The 19,224-nt window shown below is 37.8% G+C and overlaps 1 protein-coding gene across 1 annotated transcript; it reads left to right on the top strand.

Annotated features, from left to right (window-relative positions):
* Window positions 1–13,703: 13,703 nt before the first annotated feature.
* LOC102711004 (transcription factor HEC3-like) lies at window positions 13,704–14,838 on the top strand. Its single transcript, XM_015840436.2, has one exon. The coding sequence runs from the start codon at window positions 13,704–13,706 to the stop codon at window positions 14,622–14,624; it is 921 nt and encodes a 306-aa protein (XP_015695922.2). The 3' UTR covers window positions 14,625–14,838.
* Window positions 14,839–19,224: the final 4,386 nt, after the last annotated feature.

Genomic DNA, 19,224 nt, shown 5'->3' with positions numbered 1-19,224 from the left:
ATAGGGAATACAAGCTGCAGATTACTACCACTGATTAAGAAGAGTAAACTACTTGCACTTGCAAGAGGACGGCTAAATAATAAAGGATTCATATCATCTATACTTTCCTAGGCTGCAACCTGAATATATACAGTATCATGCAAAGGATTCATACCATGTATACTTTCCTAGGCTACAAACTTGAACATACACAGTATCATGCTAAAAAAATGACCAACTAGCAGTGCCAAGATTAATTAGTTGGTCCCATAACTTCTGAGGCCCAAATTTAATAGGTAAGAAATGGGCTGTGCCTCCTTTTGTTGTAGGCCCATCCAACATCCTCTGAATGAAGTTGTTAATTTCAGTTAGTAGTAGATTGCTTGAGCAGTTATGCAGTGGCCTACACACCCCCTCCTAAAACCCATAGTTCCGATCACACTCACGCTGGAATTATTTGTTAAAATAAAACAATTGTAATGAGGGCGTTGCCAAGACTGAAGACTGAAGACTGCAAGCTAATAGCTAGCTTGATATGTCCAATCCTCGGCGCATAATTGACAAGCACCGATCCCATATGGTTTTCGTTGTTGTACCTTGAGTAGTGTACGCTATGGAATAATGGACACTGGGATGTCTGAAGACTCTGATGGATGAGATCTACCACTAGTGTTGGTTTGCATCCAGCAGCTTAGCTCTCCCTCCTCTTGAGAAGTCATGGCATGATACGAGAAGAGAAGATCACACACACACAGAGAGCTCTACTACACCACAGACCTGCAGAAAGAAGCCATAATGATATGGTACTATGCTGTAGGTAGGGAGTAGTAGGATAGATATACGATGACACAATAGCTAGCTAGGCCTGCCCTGCAGTTTCAAAGTGTAGTAGATTCTTGGGGTCCAAAAAGCAGTTAGTTGTTAGGCAGTCCAGCTCCAGCTGAAGAGATCGAAGGCATGCATGTAGGAGTACTCCTATTTGCGCTTTGCTTAACCAATTTGTCCACTCTCATCAGTTTGATCAGATTCAGGGTCCCGGCTGGCTCGTCACCATCACCACCTAGCTCCTCACTCACTCGATCAGACCACCACTGTAGCTTGCTTAGCCTGCTCGCTCGACCGCTACGACGTCTTCAACCTTGGGAAACTCAATATCCCCTTTGGTTTTCTGCATGCCATTGCTGCATATGCATGCGACCTTTCTTCAACCTCTCTCTCTCTCTCCCTTTCTCTTTCTCTGACCACCTAGCAACTAGCTAGCCATGCCATGCCATGGCTACCTACTACAGTGCTGCTCGACATTTCAGTTTCACTCTGCTTGATGTGCTGACCTCATGCCTGATTAGCATATGTGCACACTGAAACTGAACATTGCATCTGTTGCTTGCTGCTGCTTGGTTTGGTTCAGAAAATTAAGCAAGGTTAATTGCTCAGTTAATTAAACTAGTCTGCCAAATTTAATGACAGAATTAACAACCAGGGACGTACTGGAAGAGAATTGAATGATGCATGGTCACTGAACTGAATCCCTGCAGGAGAGATAGCCGATGAAAAGCGATCGATTTGTTGCATGCATGCATATGCTGAGGTGCGCAGAGATGCAAGGAAAGCGCACGCTTTTGTTTCCTTTGGAGCTCGCGCATTCTGATGATGCATACGATTCAGTGCCCTCCTGGCCTGCTAGCTCTTCCTTCTGCTCTGCTGCAGATGCAGATGCAAATGCAATCCTTGATCGATCATTGCACTGTAGCTACCTGCCTCTACCACCACTGGATCGATCCATCCATATATCGATCTATCTTGAGAAGATACATCGCTGTCGCGCTCGAAAACGCCACAGCCTTTTTCTCTCTGAATTTCAAGATCTTCTTTCTTTCTGAAACTTCAAGAGAGAGAGTACTACGAGTAGTTAATACTCTCTCTCTCTCTCTACACACACAGCAGCAGCAGTGTAGTGATTACTCTCTCTCTCTCTCTCTACAATTTACAATTTACGTACAGCTCTCTCTTCTACCCATTCTCCATTCATTCATTCATTCATGCATGCAGCTTTAAGCTTTGAAATAATTTCACTCAAACATGCTGTGCTGCTCTGAGCAGCAGCAGATTCTGCATTCTGAGCTGCCTCATTTGCATGCCTGCCTGCCTGAGTCATCGATCGATCGATCGATCCATGTACTGCTGCACAACAAGCAGTATAGTACTGTACTACATTGCCTTGGGACTAGCTTGCCTCGCTGCTGCTTTCCCTGAACAAGGAAAGAGTACTCCTGCTCAAAGTACACTGCGTTCTGCAGGTAGCCCACTTGGAGCTACCGTCCGTCCATATAGTACTTCATGTTTAAATACTTCAAAAAAATTGTTTTTTCTTAATGTTTGACTATCTATCTTATTTAAAAATTTATAAAAAAACTAAAAAAATAGTCACTTGTAAAGTACTTCATGTTTTATTATCTAATGATAATAAAATATTAATCACAAAAAACAAATAAGATAAATAATTAATCATTGTATCAAAAACTAAAAAAAAATAACTTATTTTGGAACGAGAGGAGTATATCCATTATCATTACTCTCTAATTATTAACTTCCTTCCATAACAACTCTAGTTCTATGGTTTTAAATTACAATGCTGCAGTTTATTACAGAATAGAGGTAGTATTTAAAAAGCGCAAGTGCAGAGTACGTCCTCCCTCTTCCCTCATTCACATGTAGCGCATTCCCACACTGAGAAATACAAAAAACACTCCCCCACTTTGAGAAAACCGAAAAAACCAACCGCTTCCCTACGTACAGCACATCATGTTCCTGAGATAAACCGTACAAATAATCAATTTTTGTTCTCTACTTTGTCTATCTATGGAACACAATTTCAATGGGCTCATCAAATAATTAATAATATTATAACTAAATTTTTCGTTGCAAAGTACGAGCAATATACTGGTTAGTACAAATACCTTGCTCGTGATAAATGATATTGTCCATTAATCAATGACTTGTTCGATCAATTAGCCTCTTAATTTGACATCTCATGACAAGACAGTAGAGCTTTTAAAAATTTGACCTTTAGAAGTTTAAGAAATTATTAATGGAGTATGAACCTAAAATTTGAATGTTTATGAACGGAGGGAGTACTTTGCACCTCCTTTTCTTATACTTATGATTATAGGACAAAATTAAAATTTAAAACTTAGGGTCTTTTCATCGTAGAATATTATTTTCAGCAATTGCTTTTAGATTAAAAAAACACATATATAAAAGTTTTATCGATAAATTATTTTTAATCACTAATAAGCAATTTCGCTTATGCTTCTAAATAGCTAAAAGATGGGGCTGATGATGATCATCCGTTGTTTGTTCGTACGTTGTACTTGTACAAAAGAGATATTCACATGTATATGTATGCACTTACAGTGAATTCGATTGTTCTGAACATAGCAGCTAGCCATGCATGTATTGACCAAATTGAAGAAAAACTGAAATTTGCTGGGGCGAATCCAGCCGAGTGAGAGAGAGGCGCTGATTGTCTTCTCCCTCCTTCAGTCCCCTACTCTTCTTATTTTTCCTTCTTCCCATCCTCTTATCTTCCAAGGGGATCCATCGGGTAGGGGTTCTTAAGCCCCCTAGCACCCACACTAGATCCGCCTCTGGAAATTTGTCACATCTCTCTTGTTGTTCTCCTTTTGCACTTTTAGTGATGTTTGGTTGTTTTCGATGTATAGATAGATGGGGAGAGGGAAAGGCTACATATACTAGCTAACTAGAATATCGTCATATGCACCTGAAATTGATATCTTTAAACATGGGAGCCCCTACGCCTCTTAATAAGAGATTTTGTCCAGGCATGCATGGATGATATATAGCTAAGCTAGCAGCTGCCACTTGCTACACACAAAAATGATAGATCTTTTTGCTGCTATATGCTGGAAAATTGACAATTAACCTTGACGAACGGTGTTACCAGGGTCCCTACTTACTATGTGTTAATTGCCCTATCAGGTCAGTGCCGGTTTAACAATGTTGGATCCAAAATCATCACCGATGACCATGCATGTAGAATCGACACTGGTCAAGTGTTCTATGGTACTGGGAGCATCTTGATTAAAACTGGGATAGTTAGCTAGTTCTAGGCTAGAGATTGACAGTTAAAAGTTGGTGCTAATATTCTATAACAAAAATTTCTATACAAATTTGTTAATTTCTTGCTTTTTTTCCTAATCGATTTTCAGCTAGCTCTAGTACCCTTATTTGTTAATAATTAAGTAGCTTCTCTTTGATCGACAGTCATGAACTTTTCTAAGGAGGATAGCCAATCAATCCATAACGGCCTTCTAAGCACAACCAATATATATTACAACCCCTTTACTTGCTGGAGGACATCTTGGAATTGGCCAATTATGTTGTGGTCAGATTTTACATCGGGTTGAATTGGGACAAGCCTTAGGAAACCTATCTAGTAGTGCCTTCGTCCCAATTTAAATGCAGTTGTGAATTCTTCATATCTAACATTTGATTGTTTGACTTATTTAAAAAAATTAAAAAAATCATACCTAAAGTATTATTCATGTTTCATCATCTAATAACAATAAAAAAAATACTAATCATAAAATATTGTATAAATAAGACTTATGGTCAAACTTGAACATAAATAATGCAAAATTGCACTCTTTCTGGGACGGAGGCAGTAGGTATACTTTGAAAACCTAGCTAGGGAACTCTTCACCCACATTTTTTTGGCTTATGCTTATAAGTCAAAATTGAAATTTTTAATTTTAAATTAGGGCATTGTAATTTATTTTTTAGACTTTGCTTTTAGATCACTAATTTAATTGGCCTCTCACAAGTGTGCCTTTCTTGTTTATTCTGTTCCCTCCCGCCTCCCTTCCAAATATGTGGTTTCTCTCCCTTTTTCTCTTCTCTTAGTAAATGATTACTCAAAATACTTAGTAAGTAAATAAATAGTTTATGAAGTATTGATCTAGACACAAAAATGTACTTTTGCACATGTGTTGCTTCCTTTTTTTTTCTCTTCTTTTAGTAAATAAATTATGCAACTTATTTTAGTTACTCCGGAGTAATTTAAAATGCGGGGAGGATTTGTATCCTCTGTCATTAGGCAATAATGGCAGGGGTGAATAGTGTTGTGACATTGGATGAACATCAACCGTTCGTTGTAAGATGTACAACTCTAGATTACCGTTACAGTTACAAGATACAATAGAAATAATATTTTTAATAGCTACAGTGATTTGCTATAGCAATGCACAAGACATCCCAACAATTTTCTGCCATTATGCCTCATTATGCGCCACTACACACCTCTGTCATTGGTTACTTACCAATGGTAGAGGATGTGAATCCATATGGGGAAGGGTTGAGGAGTGCGTTTTAGGTATACTTCACCTTGATATATATTGCAATTCCAACGTTTTATTGCATTATAACTGCATGCATTGATTAACTTTTACTCCTTTTTATCTGAAATACCAGGGAAATTAGCACCCTCTTTTGCTCTTTTAACTTAATTGATTTGAAAAGCCGAAAGGCACCTTTCGGGTAGCTGGGCATGGACCCTAGATGTATGTGTGTGAGTAGAGAACATGCTATTTTCTTGGCAAGTCTCGATCTGTCCATGATGGCCGGCGCCCCTTATCTGATCATCTCATCCTTTCCTTTATGCATGCAGATCGATGGATGGATGGATTCAGTTATTTCATCTCTGCTACATATATAAATGTGACTTGTCCACATATATTGATCCTTGCAGGCTTTGCCTTCTCTACCGGGCATCTGCATCTGCCTATATTAATTTCTTCTGTATATATATATGCTCTCTCTGTGATACATATATAAAAAATATGTCTTGATTTTGGATCGGCATGAAAAGAGAGAGATATATTTATATATATAGCAGTCCAGCCAGAAGTTAAAGAATTAAAGATGGCATTTTTATGGTTTGTTGTTTCATGGCTGTCCTAATTGCAATGTGGCTACTACTGTCAGTCAGGAGGCAGGCAGGGCTATATACACACGCATGGTGGAGTTAGCTTTGTGATGAGAAACTTTGGAGGTTTCTCTGTAGGCAGCAGCAGCTTTATTAACATTCTCTTGTATTCATGTGCATATATACGCATGGCAGTTAGTCTGCAGTAACTAATACATGTATATATACAGTGGCACATCTAGCACCAAATATTAAACGTCTCAATTCTGAACAATCTATATTTAGCTCTGTCCCTCCTTTTTATTGAGCTTTGACATAAAATCTTAGAAAAGTCTCAATGGGAACTCGCATGCATATCCTAATGTAGTAATAGGGACTCGAGCCCCCCCAACCACCATACCCATGGTAGATCTGCCCCTATATGTATATGTATGTACCCGGTGTGCAACTTTCATAATTACGTGTAATATATATATACCTGCATTCTAAATTAATTTCAACTTAATTAAAGTGGTTTTAGGAATATATGTGCATACATGGATGCATGCATATCTGGAAGTAGAAACCTTAGGCCCTTGTTCTTTTTCATTTATGGGTTGTGAATTCTTGTGTGCCTGTTTGCAAGCTCCTATAAACGGTAAACGAGAGTTTCGTAAAAATAAATCTATATAAAAGTTTCTTCAAATATTTTTTTAATTAGAACATTATTTTAACTTTGGATTAGTTAATTCATTCGTATGTACTCTTAGATAATTAATTGTCACAACATGACATAATCCGTAATCTGCACAAAATATGAAACAATGCATCTATACACACTATATATAAATTTCATAGAATGAACTACATATATGTTGATAAAATCACGGATATTATCATAAACTATAAATATAGAATTAAATTCGTCACGAGCCTACATACTCTATTTCATTTAGCTGTTGATGTGTGGCAAAAAAAAAGTTCCCTGCTTACTAAATTATAACTACTCATGCATGATCATCAGGTGACGCATTGGTGTGATGTTCCATGTATTATTTTATGGCTTAATTCAACTTCCACTTCAGGCAATGATTCATAATAAAGTTAGCAGGGATTGATTAATTAAAGAATTAAACTATTAGCTTTCAAGCAGCATGTTTGACCTATGGAAAAGTTGCTGCACAATATAATGTATGCATGCTTAATTAGTACTTTAATTGATTAATTAATTTTACCTTGTGCTTGTGCTAAGGCAATCTCAATGGGGTTTCATGGAAAGGTCGGTCATGCATATTAATTAGGTGACATATCAGCACAAAAGAAAATATTAGTATGAAACTATGAGAAGGCAGAGGGAATTAGTTAATGACCATGAAATCTCTTTGGGCATTGTTACCAAATCCTCGGTAATGAAGTGAAACTTATATTGAGGGGCTTGATGTATTTCATGCAATCAAACACTCTCTATACAATCAAACTATTAGCAGTAATTAAATGATTTATTTAGCTTTGGAAATGGTATAATGAAATGTTGCACTGTGAGTAGCTGTTTCATGCATCGTTTTATCGAGTTAGCTATTTTAAAAATTATACAGTAAAACTGAGCATTGAGACTAGCCTAATAGCTAGTAGTTAAATTAATTGAGAAGCAGCAGAATGCATAGCAAGTGGCATCTGTAGGGCGAGTTGGTTGGCAAGGATGCATCCATGTCAGGAGGTAAGGCAAGCTACCTAGCTTCATATGTTATCAATATCCTCTTATTAGTGCATGCATGGCAGCCAACTCGATGATAGATGCATGTCCTCTTAATTAAAATTTTGCATCCCCAGCTGAATATATTATCAATATCTTATATATCTTCTTCTGTACTAAAGTAAATTATATATACTGTCTTTCTGCTTCCCCTCTCTGTATTTTATACATGCATGTGCAGAGATATCCACACAAATCTGAGCAAGCTGCCCATGTATAGACATGTATACAGTCTTGCATGCACAATCTAGCAGCAGCTTATATCTAGCTGGACAGTACATATAATACTACATGCTGGGTGCCATGTGATGCCTTAACTTGATTGGAATTGTGTTTCCTAGATTCCAACTTGCATCGCAATTCGGCCGCTAGTTTTTAAAAGCAATATTTATACTAATTCATCAGATCAACAAAAAGGAGAAAAAAAAAAGGAATATACCATCGATCCACACATTTGGGTGTGTAACATGTACAATCACAATTGGATACAAATTTTATTCTGTATGTGCATGTATACTTCTATCTAGGTATGGACATGTAGCAACATTTTTGCTATGTATACCATGCATGATAGATACCTCTGCATCGGCAAAATTGAATGAAGCAATTTAGTGTGATCATAAATGGAGCTGTTCAGATCCAGCTGCTTTCTACAAGCTGAAACTGAGAAAGTAAAAAAGAAGAAGAGAGGAAATTAAGAAAAGGGAAGTCCTAGGGCATATGCATGCAACTAGCTAGGGTTCCACACCGGCCGGACTACTTTGCTCAAATTAAAGAACACTACTACTACTACTCGCCTTAAAAGAGGTAAATTTAAATAAGAATTTTTAGGAACCCTTCTTTTAGAGAAAGCTCGATCATTTGCAATGTCAAAGTAAAAGTATATACAGAGAAAGAGCTTTCATGCGAGAAAGCATATGTATGTTTAAGGCCTGCTTCATGCTATAGCAAAACTAACTAAAACACAGTAAATAATTAACCTGAATTGTATTTTTGGTTATTAAGAGCCGTGAATTAATCCAACGACATGCGCGCTGTCCCTGTTGACTTGACCATACACCTTCGTACAGACCAGTGCATACAGGTTTCAAGAAGATTAAACTAATGCAACGATGCAGCAGGGGCAGTGTGGTAACTAATTTTCTACTCCTATATGGCAGGCATGCATGCATGCATATGCCAGGATCGATTAATTAGTATATATACGCATGCATTGTCTCTGATCAGCTTAGAGAAGTGAGGTGTGATGGACATGTTTGTCTTGATTCCAAATTGCTCCAACACTTTGAAACTACATGTTTGTAAGTTACTATTGCTATACCTGCATCGTGCTGCAATATACGCTACTAGCAATTAATTTAATATACTGCATCTTGGCTCAAAGGCCAAGTAGCTAGCTAAAGGGGATCATTCAGTTTATCAAAAGCATATATATCTTTTCATTTCTTTTCACACCTTAACAACAGCCTGGAGTATCTATCTACTACTATATCTTAAAGTTTTATATTTAATCAATAATGATCTAATCCTTGTTTTCAGCTGAGGAAACACTGATCGAAGCAGCAGCATATATGTGGAAAGCAAAGCGATGACATAGGTTCTTGTCGGACGATCAGCGTTGGATTGAGAACACACTTGAGATCGATGCAGAAGCAGCAATATGAATGCTACAGGGGAATGGGGAAGAATCTAAGGTGATGTTTGAGACAAGGGTCTTATTTTTATTCCTTTGTCCCATCGAATATTTGGACGCTTATTATAAATAGTAAACGTTAACTATTAATAAAATCCATTTATAATCTTAGGCTAATTCGCGAGACGAATCTATTGAGCCTAATTAATCCACGATTAGCCTATGTGATGCTACAGTAAACATGCTCTAATTATGGATTAATTAGGCTTAAAAATTTCGTCTCGTGGATTACCACTCATTTATGAAATTAGTTTTTTTATTAATCTATATTTAATACTTCAAATTAGTGTCCAAACATCATGTCACTAAAAACTTTAGCCTCATCTAAACAACCCCTAAGTCACACAACAACAGTGTCCATGAACAGAATCTATATAGCAAGATTGTGGCCAGTACTAAGATTAATTAATATATAATGCACGCATGGAAGACATATTAATTATATTAAGACAGATGAGCTGCATGCAGGACAGGAGGGCTATGTATAGGCAACAAGTCCTTCTTGTCCACTCGGGGAGGGAAGGTATACATTGGCTGCAGCAGGAAACCTAGGAATTCAATGCTTGCATTCGTCACACAACTCATCACACATACAAACCTACAATGTACAACACACACACAGGTCCAGAGAGAGAGAGAGAGAGAGAGAGAGATCAGGTGCATCACCTCATCTAGCATGTCTAGAGAAGAAACATCCATGGGACTATGGGAGCTCAAGTTCCTATTAAATTCTGACAAGATATCAGTCAAGTTGGACTCCATGTCCTACTGGTAGTTAGTTCACCTTTGTAAATAATGAGCTATTAGTAATTAATCAAAGCTAACATGCATGTTTATGTGTCCCATGATCGAGGAGGGAGCATGCATGAGCTAACATGTCCCATATTACCCCTCCTTAATTTTACTTCTTCTCCTTCCTCCTTCTCTCCAAAGATATATATAACCAAGATCCTCTTCTCTTCCTCCTTCCTGCCGGTAATGGCCACTATATGTAGTGATGCATGCCTACTCCCTCTTGCAAGATCATGGTTACTGGGTTTGGAGGAGAAGGGGTGAGATAATTAGGAAGAATTAAGGGGGACACAAGGATTCAGTATACACATGCAACTGTAAATGTACTCATGTATTTTTTTAAAAAAAACTTGTTGCATCAACAAATGAAGTGTATTTCTTCATGTACTAATTAAATCGATCTTTTATATATATTAGAGAGTGAAGATTTCGAGAGTTGGTTGCACGCTTTCTAATCAAAATATATATGGCATTCCTTCATGATGGGAGAGGAGCTAAGGAGGGGCCGGGGTATACATAAGGGCATGCAAAATTGTATAAATGGAGCAATTGATAAACCATTTTCACGCAAAGGATGCTATGGCGAATTACAAGTGGGAATATGAGCTTCTAGCATATTGCACATGCGTTGCAACATGAGTTACGAGTAGAAATATGAACTTCTAGCATATTGAATATCTAAACTTCTAGAATTACAAGTGGGAATCTTTTGATTAATATCTGTATAGGATCAAACAAAAATGTAAGATTTTGACCGAATACTTGGGTAACCCAGAATGCTTTATGATTTACTAGCATATTGCATATGCATTGCAATGTAATTCTATTAAAACATATTATTAGCATGTTATGTTATTAATATTATTTTTTCATATATTATCTCTTAATTACTGCATACATTTGGTACTGATATTTGGCTCTATTCATCACATATTTTTTTCTTCACATGAAAAAATAGAGTTAATGGTAGGTCTAAAGTCAACTTTTAGAGTTGATGGGTTGACAGATTCACTGCTATTAGCCATTAGTATTGGAAATGTTTATAGGAGTAAAGATAAAAGAACACAATCAATGGTGGCGCCAAGCTCTTGGGTAGGTCAGATGGCTACCCAGGCTCCGTTAATTCTTGTCGTCTTCACTAAAATCCACTGTCGAGGTCCCAAGAATGCTGATCATCGAAAAACTCTATTAGTTGCTTGAGTGACGTTGTTGCTGGCTCTATCTCTGAACATAATATTTAGATCTCTATTATATATTAACAATGGGTAATAACTATAGTAAGATTGAGCAATAACCGATTACATCTAATAATAAGTTACATGCAGTACTTATTATAAATAATAAGAAATTATAACAGAAGGAGAGAGACGACCATTAAAGGAAGGAGAATTAGGAGAGAGATAGATTGAGCCTAGGGATGTGTGAAATTAAAGGCTGCAGGGCCTTCACGAGGGGTGGCACAGCTTGCTAGCTGCAGTATCTCTCTCTCCTCTCTTTCTTTCTTTCCCCTGGACACTACTAGAGCAGAGGAGAGGAGAGCAGAGCAGGAAGCTGCAGGAGAGAGAAGCAAGAGTATACTAGTACACATACACATACACAAATATTTGCATAGTAGGAGAGGAGAGTAGAGAGAACATCATCAATGGAGGATGACTGTGGCCGATCTCTTGCATACGCATGAGGGGCATCATATATCATGAATACTGCCTCCTTCTTCTCCTTCTCCTTCTCCTTCTTCTTCCTCAGCTAGCTAGCTTGTTCATCATGCTGCTGTAGCTACCTGCATGCCTGCCGCTGCTCTCTCATCGATCATCGTTGCCGGATTTAGTAACCCCGGTGGCCATCATGAGTTGACCCCACACATCCCCGCGCGTGGTTACACCTTACTCCTTATTGCCACCTCATCCCATCATCTACCGATTCTGCAATAAATTCTACCAGATCTCGTCTCTCTTCTCCCAGCAGCAACAACCTTGCTAGGCATGACCAAGCTATACCATCAGAAATATTTGTATTTTCGACATAAAATATGATAAAAGTATTTATAATTTAAAACACAGCGAACGACCAGGGGAATACATGTATATGTCATTGGTAAAAGAATATACGCGGTGCATTTTACACAATCCAGTTATTTCATCAGTAATAATCGAGAACTAAGACGTTAACACATGGATCAAAAAAATCAATTCTTAATATCGGATATTCGACTAATTAATGATTCAGTTCGAGGCATATTTGGATAATATCTACACATAGCCATGTTTTTTTTTTCTCTTTGACAAATCTTATGCACAAGTATGGCTAAAAATTTGCTAGTCACACCAAAAGCAAGGTTTGTCAGCAAAATGATATTTTTCAAAGATTAATTGAGCATACGATAAATATTTCAATATCAGTATCATTTTGGACTTAATTATTTTAGAATAAATAGACTACTAGGCGACAACTAAAGGTGATGTTTTGGGATTAGGTTTTATGATTATGAAAGTCCAACCTTTTGACTATGCTAGCTTTCTTTTATATATATATATATATATATATATATATATATATATATATATATATATATATATATATATATATATATATTAGATTCAATAACATCATGTGCATGTACTTCTAAAAAAATACTCTACTATTATACATATATGAATTTTCTGTGAAAAATTAATGCATGTCAACGACGAAAATACCAGTGGAAGCTATCATTTGGTAAATATGATAATAAAAGTACTAGTGAAAGTTGAATTCTGGAGGACATGTGTGTCAATGCCGAAAATACCAAATTAGCCATATTTGCGACTAAAGTCTAAAGAGAGCACAGAGGAGCCAAGACAAACAAAAGAGAGGGATGAGGCAAGAGGAGATCGAAACAGACGACACACTGAGATTCCAAATTTTGATTCATTACAGAGTACCAGTTACAGGAGTAAAACTCTTCAAAGAGGGTTGACAAATAGGTAATTTTATGGACTCTATCTTTAGATATCATCTTAAGAACTATAAAATTATCGTGACAACTTGACAAGTATTATAGTTTACGGTTTCCTCATCCAGTCTTTTGACTAGGTATCTGTCCTTGCTTAATCCTAAGCTAACTATCTGCTTACCTCACACTTACACACCAACATACTAATAGGAATAATAATACACATCTAGACACACAGTAGTACACCTCAAGCTAAGTTAAGCTATACTCCTTCACCTTCCCCTTCTCCTCCATTCCCCTATAAAGCCATCTTTTATGTGACCACTCATGGGCTCTCCCTCTCCCTCTCCCTCTCCCTCTCCCCATCTCCATCTCCATCTCCATCTCCATCTCCCTTCTAGCAGCTAAGTTGCTGCATGCATGTATGCTAGCTAGGTCGCCAGTTACTGCATGCGCTTGGGAGTGGCCAGCCGGCCGGAGAGTGGAGCTGATCGAGCTAGCAGCTAGCAATCAGCTGATGAATCGATCGATCTAGCTGGCATCGTCATCGATCGATCAGCTGGTGATTGATCGATCTGTGTTTGTCGTCAGTGCAGATCGGTCGAGGTGGTGGCATCGACGACGACATACCATGGACAACATGACCCACAACTCGAGCAGCAGCAGCTCATGGGATTTGGACATGAGCCTCGGCAGCCACCACCATCCCCTCCTCTTCGACCACCCTGCACAGCCTCCTCCGCCGCCCCCTCCGCCGCCGCCGCCATTACCCTTCGACCTCCACCACCACCCGCTAGATCCTTCTCCTTCTTCTTCTCTCTTCCCTCCTCCGCCGCACCACCACCACCACCATCATCACCATGGCCTTCATCCTCTCGACTTAGACCAGCGGCGTGGTGCCCATGAGTATGGTGGTGGCGGCGGCGGCGGCCATGAGCAAGGGGAGCAGGAGGAGCTGCGGCTGCAGCAGGAGGCGGCCGGAGGTGGGGGGCAGGACGTCGGCGGGGAGGAAGCCGACGAGGAACTGGGCGCCATGAAGGAGATGATGTACCGGATCGCCGCCATGCAGCCGGTGGACATCGACCCGGCCACCATCAAGAAGCCCCGCCGCCGCAACGTCCGCATCAGCGACGACCCCCAGAGCGTGGCCGCCCGCCACCGCCGGGAGCGGATCAGCGAGCGCATCCGCATCCTGCAGCGCCTCGTCCCGGGGGGCACCAAGATGGACACCGCCTCCATGCTCGACGAGGCCATCCGCTACATCAAGTTCCTCAAGCGCCAGGTGCAGGAGCTCCAGCACCAGCCGGGCGGCCCGACACAGCTGCCGCCGCCGCCACAGTACACCGCCGGACCAAGCACCTCCGCCGTCGGCCCACCGGGCCGGCCATTCATGCCGCTGGGCGGCGCCGGGCCCATGATCGACTGGGTCGGCCTCACCAGGCCGGTGGACATCCACGGGCCGACCTCGTCGTCGTCCTCGTCGTCGATGGGCGGCGCCCTAGGGTTCGGCTTCGGCGGCGGCGGCGGCCAGAGCAGCCATGGGATGCACTGATCGATGGATGATGAAATTGAGATGGGGCTATATAGCTGAGATTAACTAAGCTAGGGAAGCATGGATTGGTGGACTAGAGAGGTAATTTTGGTTTTGGTTTTTATTAATTAATTTGCTCTTGTTTGTTGGCTCAGGCTAAGCTACTCTACTATAGTATAGCTAGCCAGCTGCTTCCCTTGATGTTTCTCAAAGTACAATTAATTAATAAGATTAGCTAGGGTTTGCATTCTATCACCATCTGCCGATTTTCCATGCATGTGATTACCCTTCCTCCAACTCATCTGGTAATTAATTAATCTCTCCTCTTTCTGAATTTTCTTTTGTGGGATATTGATTCCAATGAAGCTAGGGACCAAATTACCAAAATCTGCATAGAATTTTTAATAATCTCGCTGTGTTTTCATTAACTGATTGAGGAAAAAAAGTTCAAGGGACCAAATTGAGTAGTAACTAACTAACAAAATCTGGATGCTGCAATAGAATAATTGTCCATGATGTTCTGGTAGCTAACTTGCGTGTTGTGTCATGGTGGCAGCCGATGGAAGCTAGTAGTAGCATGCATGCATGTTGACTATGACTATGACTGGTTGAGCATGGCATCACAAGAGAGGATCAGAGACCGGATACATTTGTTTATTTAACACATTGTTTTCTTTGCAGCTAGCTAGCTTGTCATTACAAGATCGATCATGCAACCTTAATCAGTTAATAAACCACCACTGCTAAATTTCACTCTCTTCTTTTTGTTTGTTTGGAGATCCAAAGAGCTAACTAGAGAAAAGATTTAGTAGTAAATCTTTTGCTTCACTTTATATTTTTGTCTTGATGAGATACTACAAATATATCCTTGCTAGCTAGAAAAAGGTGGGAATTATTGGTGCAAGGTATTCAGTGCCATGATCAGTGATGAGTGGAGAGGTGCTGAATTCCATGCATCTAGAGAAAGGAGAGGTTGGATTTCAGTTGGAGAGTTCCCAGGGAGGACAGCCATTGGAAAGCTGGAGTATATAGCGTCTTTTCTAGCTTACATATTGCTTACGTTCTCCTACCTATATATTGCTAGCTATTTTTCACTTGATCGATACACGCATGAGCATTTCTAGCTTACCTGCATATGACCTGCAGTGGTGTACGGCTCCTGGTTTTTCGATCTCTTATGTTTTGTTTCCTTGTATTATTGGACCAGAGGTTTTATAATTAATTCGTCCTTCCTGGCAAAATTTCATATTCACTCTAAGCTAGTAATTGATGGATGTGTGATAATTCGGGATTACTGAAAGATATATTCTTTTTTTTTGTCGTGCACGAACTTAACTCCTCCAAAAAATTCCATTAGCCGCAGTGAATGGTATTTTATGTAAATTAATTAATTGTGATGCAGAACTGTTGATGGAATTGCTGCTTTGTACTACAATTTGAGTGTTTACTAAATGCATGTTTTTGTTGTCGAGGAAAATGTGGTTTCTCCCCTTGTCATTTCTGTTACTATTTTGAGGATCAATATACTCTCGCCGTACTCCCCCCAATTTTGATTAATTTTTAACATACAGTTAAGTCCATGCTTAACACAATATGCTTACGCATGAATTAAGCATTTGTTTTCTTGGACTTGAACATGCATACTGGTAAATAAGTTATATTAATTAAGTCAATTCTGCTTTTCTTTTCTTTTTTATAGTGTTTGCTCAAGCTATGTCGGAAATTTGTGATTCTTGTTTTCATATAAATAATTGACTGCAAATAGCTATTATCAAATATTTCTTACAATTTTTTGCCCCTTTAGGTACTTAATTGTACCACCACCTCTTTAATAACAATATCAATTTACATTGATTTTTAGTAGTGTTTGATCCTTGTTGACTTAAAATATATGTTTCCTTTAATTTCTTAAGCTAAACCTTTTGGCAAAGGAAGGACGAAAGCCTAATTGATGTGCAAAAAACATATGGAGGCAAGAGACATTGTATTTTGGGTGAATCTTGAGCCATATGTTGTTAAATTAATTTAGCTTAAATAATAACCATGCTCCCTGATGCCAGACTTGTATGCCGACCCCCTTTTTTATAAATAAAATTAAATAGTAAGATATCAACAAAATTTGGTATACCATATAATAAATTTGATATTCAAACTTATAATGAATCAGCATATGCATATAAGCATATTATGGCTAAAGGAGAAGGATATTGCAAAATTATGTTCTGAAGAAAATGTTACATTGTAACCAGACCATTCAAGCGTGCTATGCTTGGTCATTTTTTAATGTTAAACTATGGTTCAAAGTACTTAATTTACTGTTTATTGTGAATTAATGTTATATCTCCAGAGAGGATTAATTGGTGGTATGTGTATAAGTCAATCTCGGTAGCCATTGCTCAGGAGGAGTTGGTCTCAAATTACTAAATATTATGGTTATGATAACCAAAATTTTCCTCTCTAAAACTCCCATGATTTATAATTAATCAAAAGTGTGTATATATATAGACACACACGCATCTGACCTCACCAAGTAAAAAAAATTTAGTAACATCCAGAATGGATCGACATGCGGAAGTTAATGGAGTACATATATGTTAGAACATTTAATTATAATAACCTTCGCTTGTTGTACATGTGAAAAGTTCAGTTCAAATTAAAGCTAGCTACAGTATAACAGTGGATCTACATTTATTTGAGCACTTTCATTCATGAATCATGAAATTGAACTTCAGGGAAACCATTAAGTACGGCACCAACCAGAAGAAATAAATTCGATAAGGCTCCAGAGTACGTTTAGGTTCTGATAGTTTGATTGAGCGGCGCCTTATATATAAGCTGTAGAAAAATAAATGAAGTAAAAAACAATTTATGGACACAACTTTTATATTTTTGTTATTATTGATTTAGAAAGCCAATTTCATAAAATAGAGTAGAGTAAAAGATTTCTAAAATCTCTCAATTAAATTAAGGTTCAAATTATAATTTTAGCTTCAGCTAATTAATGATCTAACAAGCAGACGATGAGAGTCACGGAATTTTCCCTGTTCTTGCCAAAACTATTTCAAAATTCACATGTTCCATGTTCCACATGGGACTACACATTAGTTTTATTTTTTCATGTAAATCCTTAATTATTTTCTATCAGGTGAATTAGAACTAGTTTGTTCTCAAATAATCCTCATCAGAAGATATTAGTAACTGTCTACGACTCTTCTTGCATGGTTTTACCAATTCGTTCCCATGCCTTTATTTTAGTTAATTAACTCATGGACTTAATCCAGGAGTCCGGCATAAAAGTAAAAAAAAAGAAGAAGAATGAAACACTTCGCTATAGAACTTGCATATTTACACAACTCCTCGTATTTTAATAGGTATCATCATCGACTTTTTTGTCACATGTTTGAGTATTTATTTTATTAAAAAAACTTGTGTAATTATTATTTACTGGTTTTGCTTGGATTTATTACTAAATATATTTTAATTATTGCCTACATTTTTCATATATTTGCATATTTTTTTGAATAAGATGAATAATCAAAATTGGAAGAGGGTCAATGGCGTACGTCCTCTAGTATTCAATATGGATGAAGTATTAAATAATTACTATAGTATCAAGAATGTTTTCCACTTAAAAATATAAAATTCAGTAAATCACAGTAGCATTAGATCAAGCATAGCAAACTTTGATATGAAACCTTGGCTACCATAAACCAGTTATATCACATTCCTAATTCTGCTGACACCTCTAATTTCAAATACAGAAATTCTAAAAGAAAACTCTTACAATTATAACTCTCACCATTTATATATAATTAAAATAATAAAGGTGTATATAAGATGGATTAATAAATGCTTTGGTTATATATAAATTTATACATGTTTATGTCGCATGCGTAACAGTTTTTTTTTCTAAACTATGCACTACACCTATGCATCTTATATAATTGATCGAGTCAGGCACGGTATCACACTTCTGAATTTTTGATACCATATGTATATGTATATAAGTATATATATCTCATCACCAAAACAATATACTCCCTCTCCCATTGTCTAGATTAATTCAGCTAGCCTTCGATCCATGTATATGGTTTATATATACATAGATCTAAATTAATTAATATTTATATGATCAAATTTAGACATGTTAAAAAATCGCCTTCGATCAATGTATATGGCTTGTATATACATATATCGAAATTTATATATATAGACATGTTAAAAAGTCTTACATGGTAGAATAGAGGGAGCATGCATGTATATACATATACATACATATATACATATATATATATATACACATATATGTATGTATGTATGTATGTATGTATGTATATATGTATACCCTCAAATATGTTATGAAATTTATCTTTGTGCTCCCTCAGCACGGCAGTATTCGCACAGTGTTTCAGTCTCCTTATATGCATACTATATATATACGCATGCATACTGCAGTATCCAACAATAAAATACAAGTGTGTGTACTGCAAGGGATTCCTCGCTCTGTTGTGCTACGTACATATGTCGCGTGCCATAAAGCAATGATTTTCTTCAATTTCATATCGCATGCGTGCACTTCAAAAATCTATTTTCTTAATTTCCCAAGAACGCCACGAAGCAA

The sequence above is a fragment of the Oryza brachyantha genome, chromosome 8 (genome assembly GCF_000231095.2).
Source record: "Oryza brachyantha chromosome 8, ObraRS2, whole genome shotgun sequence".
In the NCBI taxonomy this organism is placed as follows: Eukaryota; Viridiplantae; Streptophyta; class Magnoliopsida; order Poales; family Poaceae; genus Oryza; species Oryza brachyantha.
The sequence above is the reverse complement of the archived record's forward strand: the minus strand, read 5'-3'. Positions and strand labels throughout refer to the sequence as shown.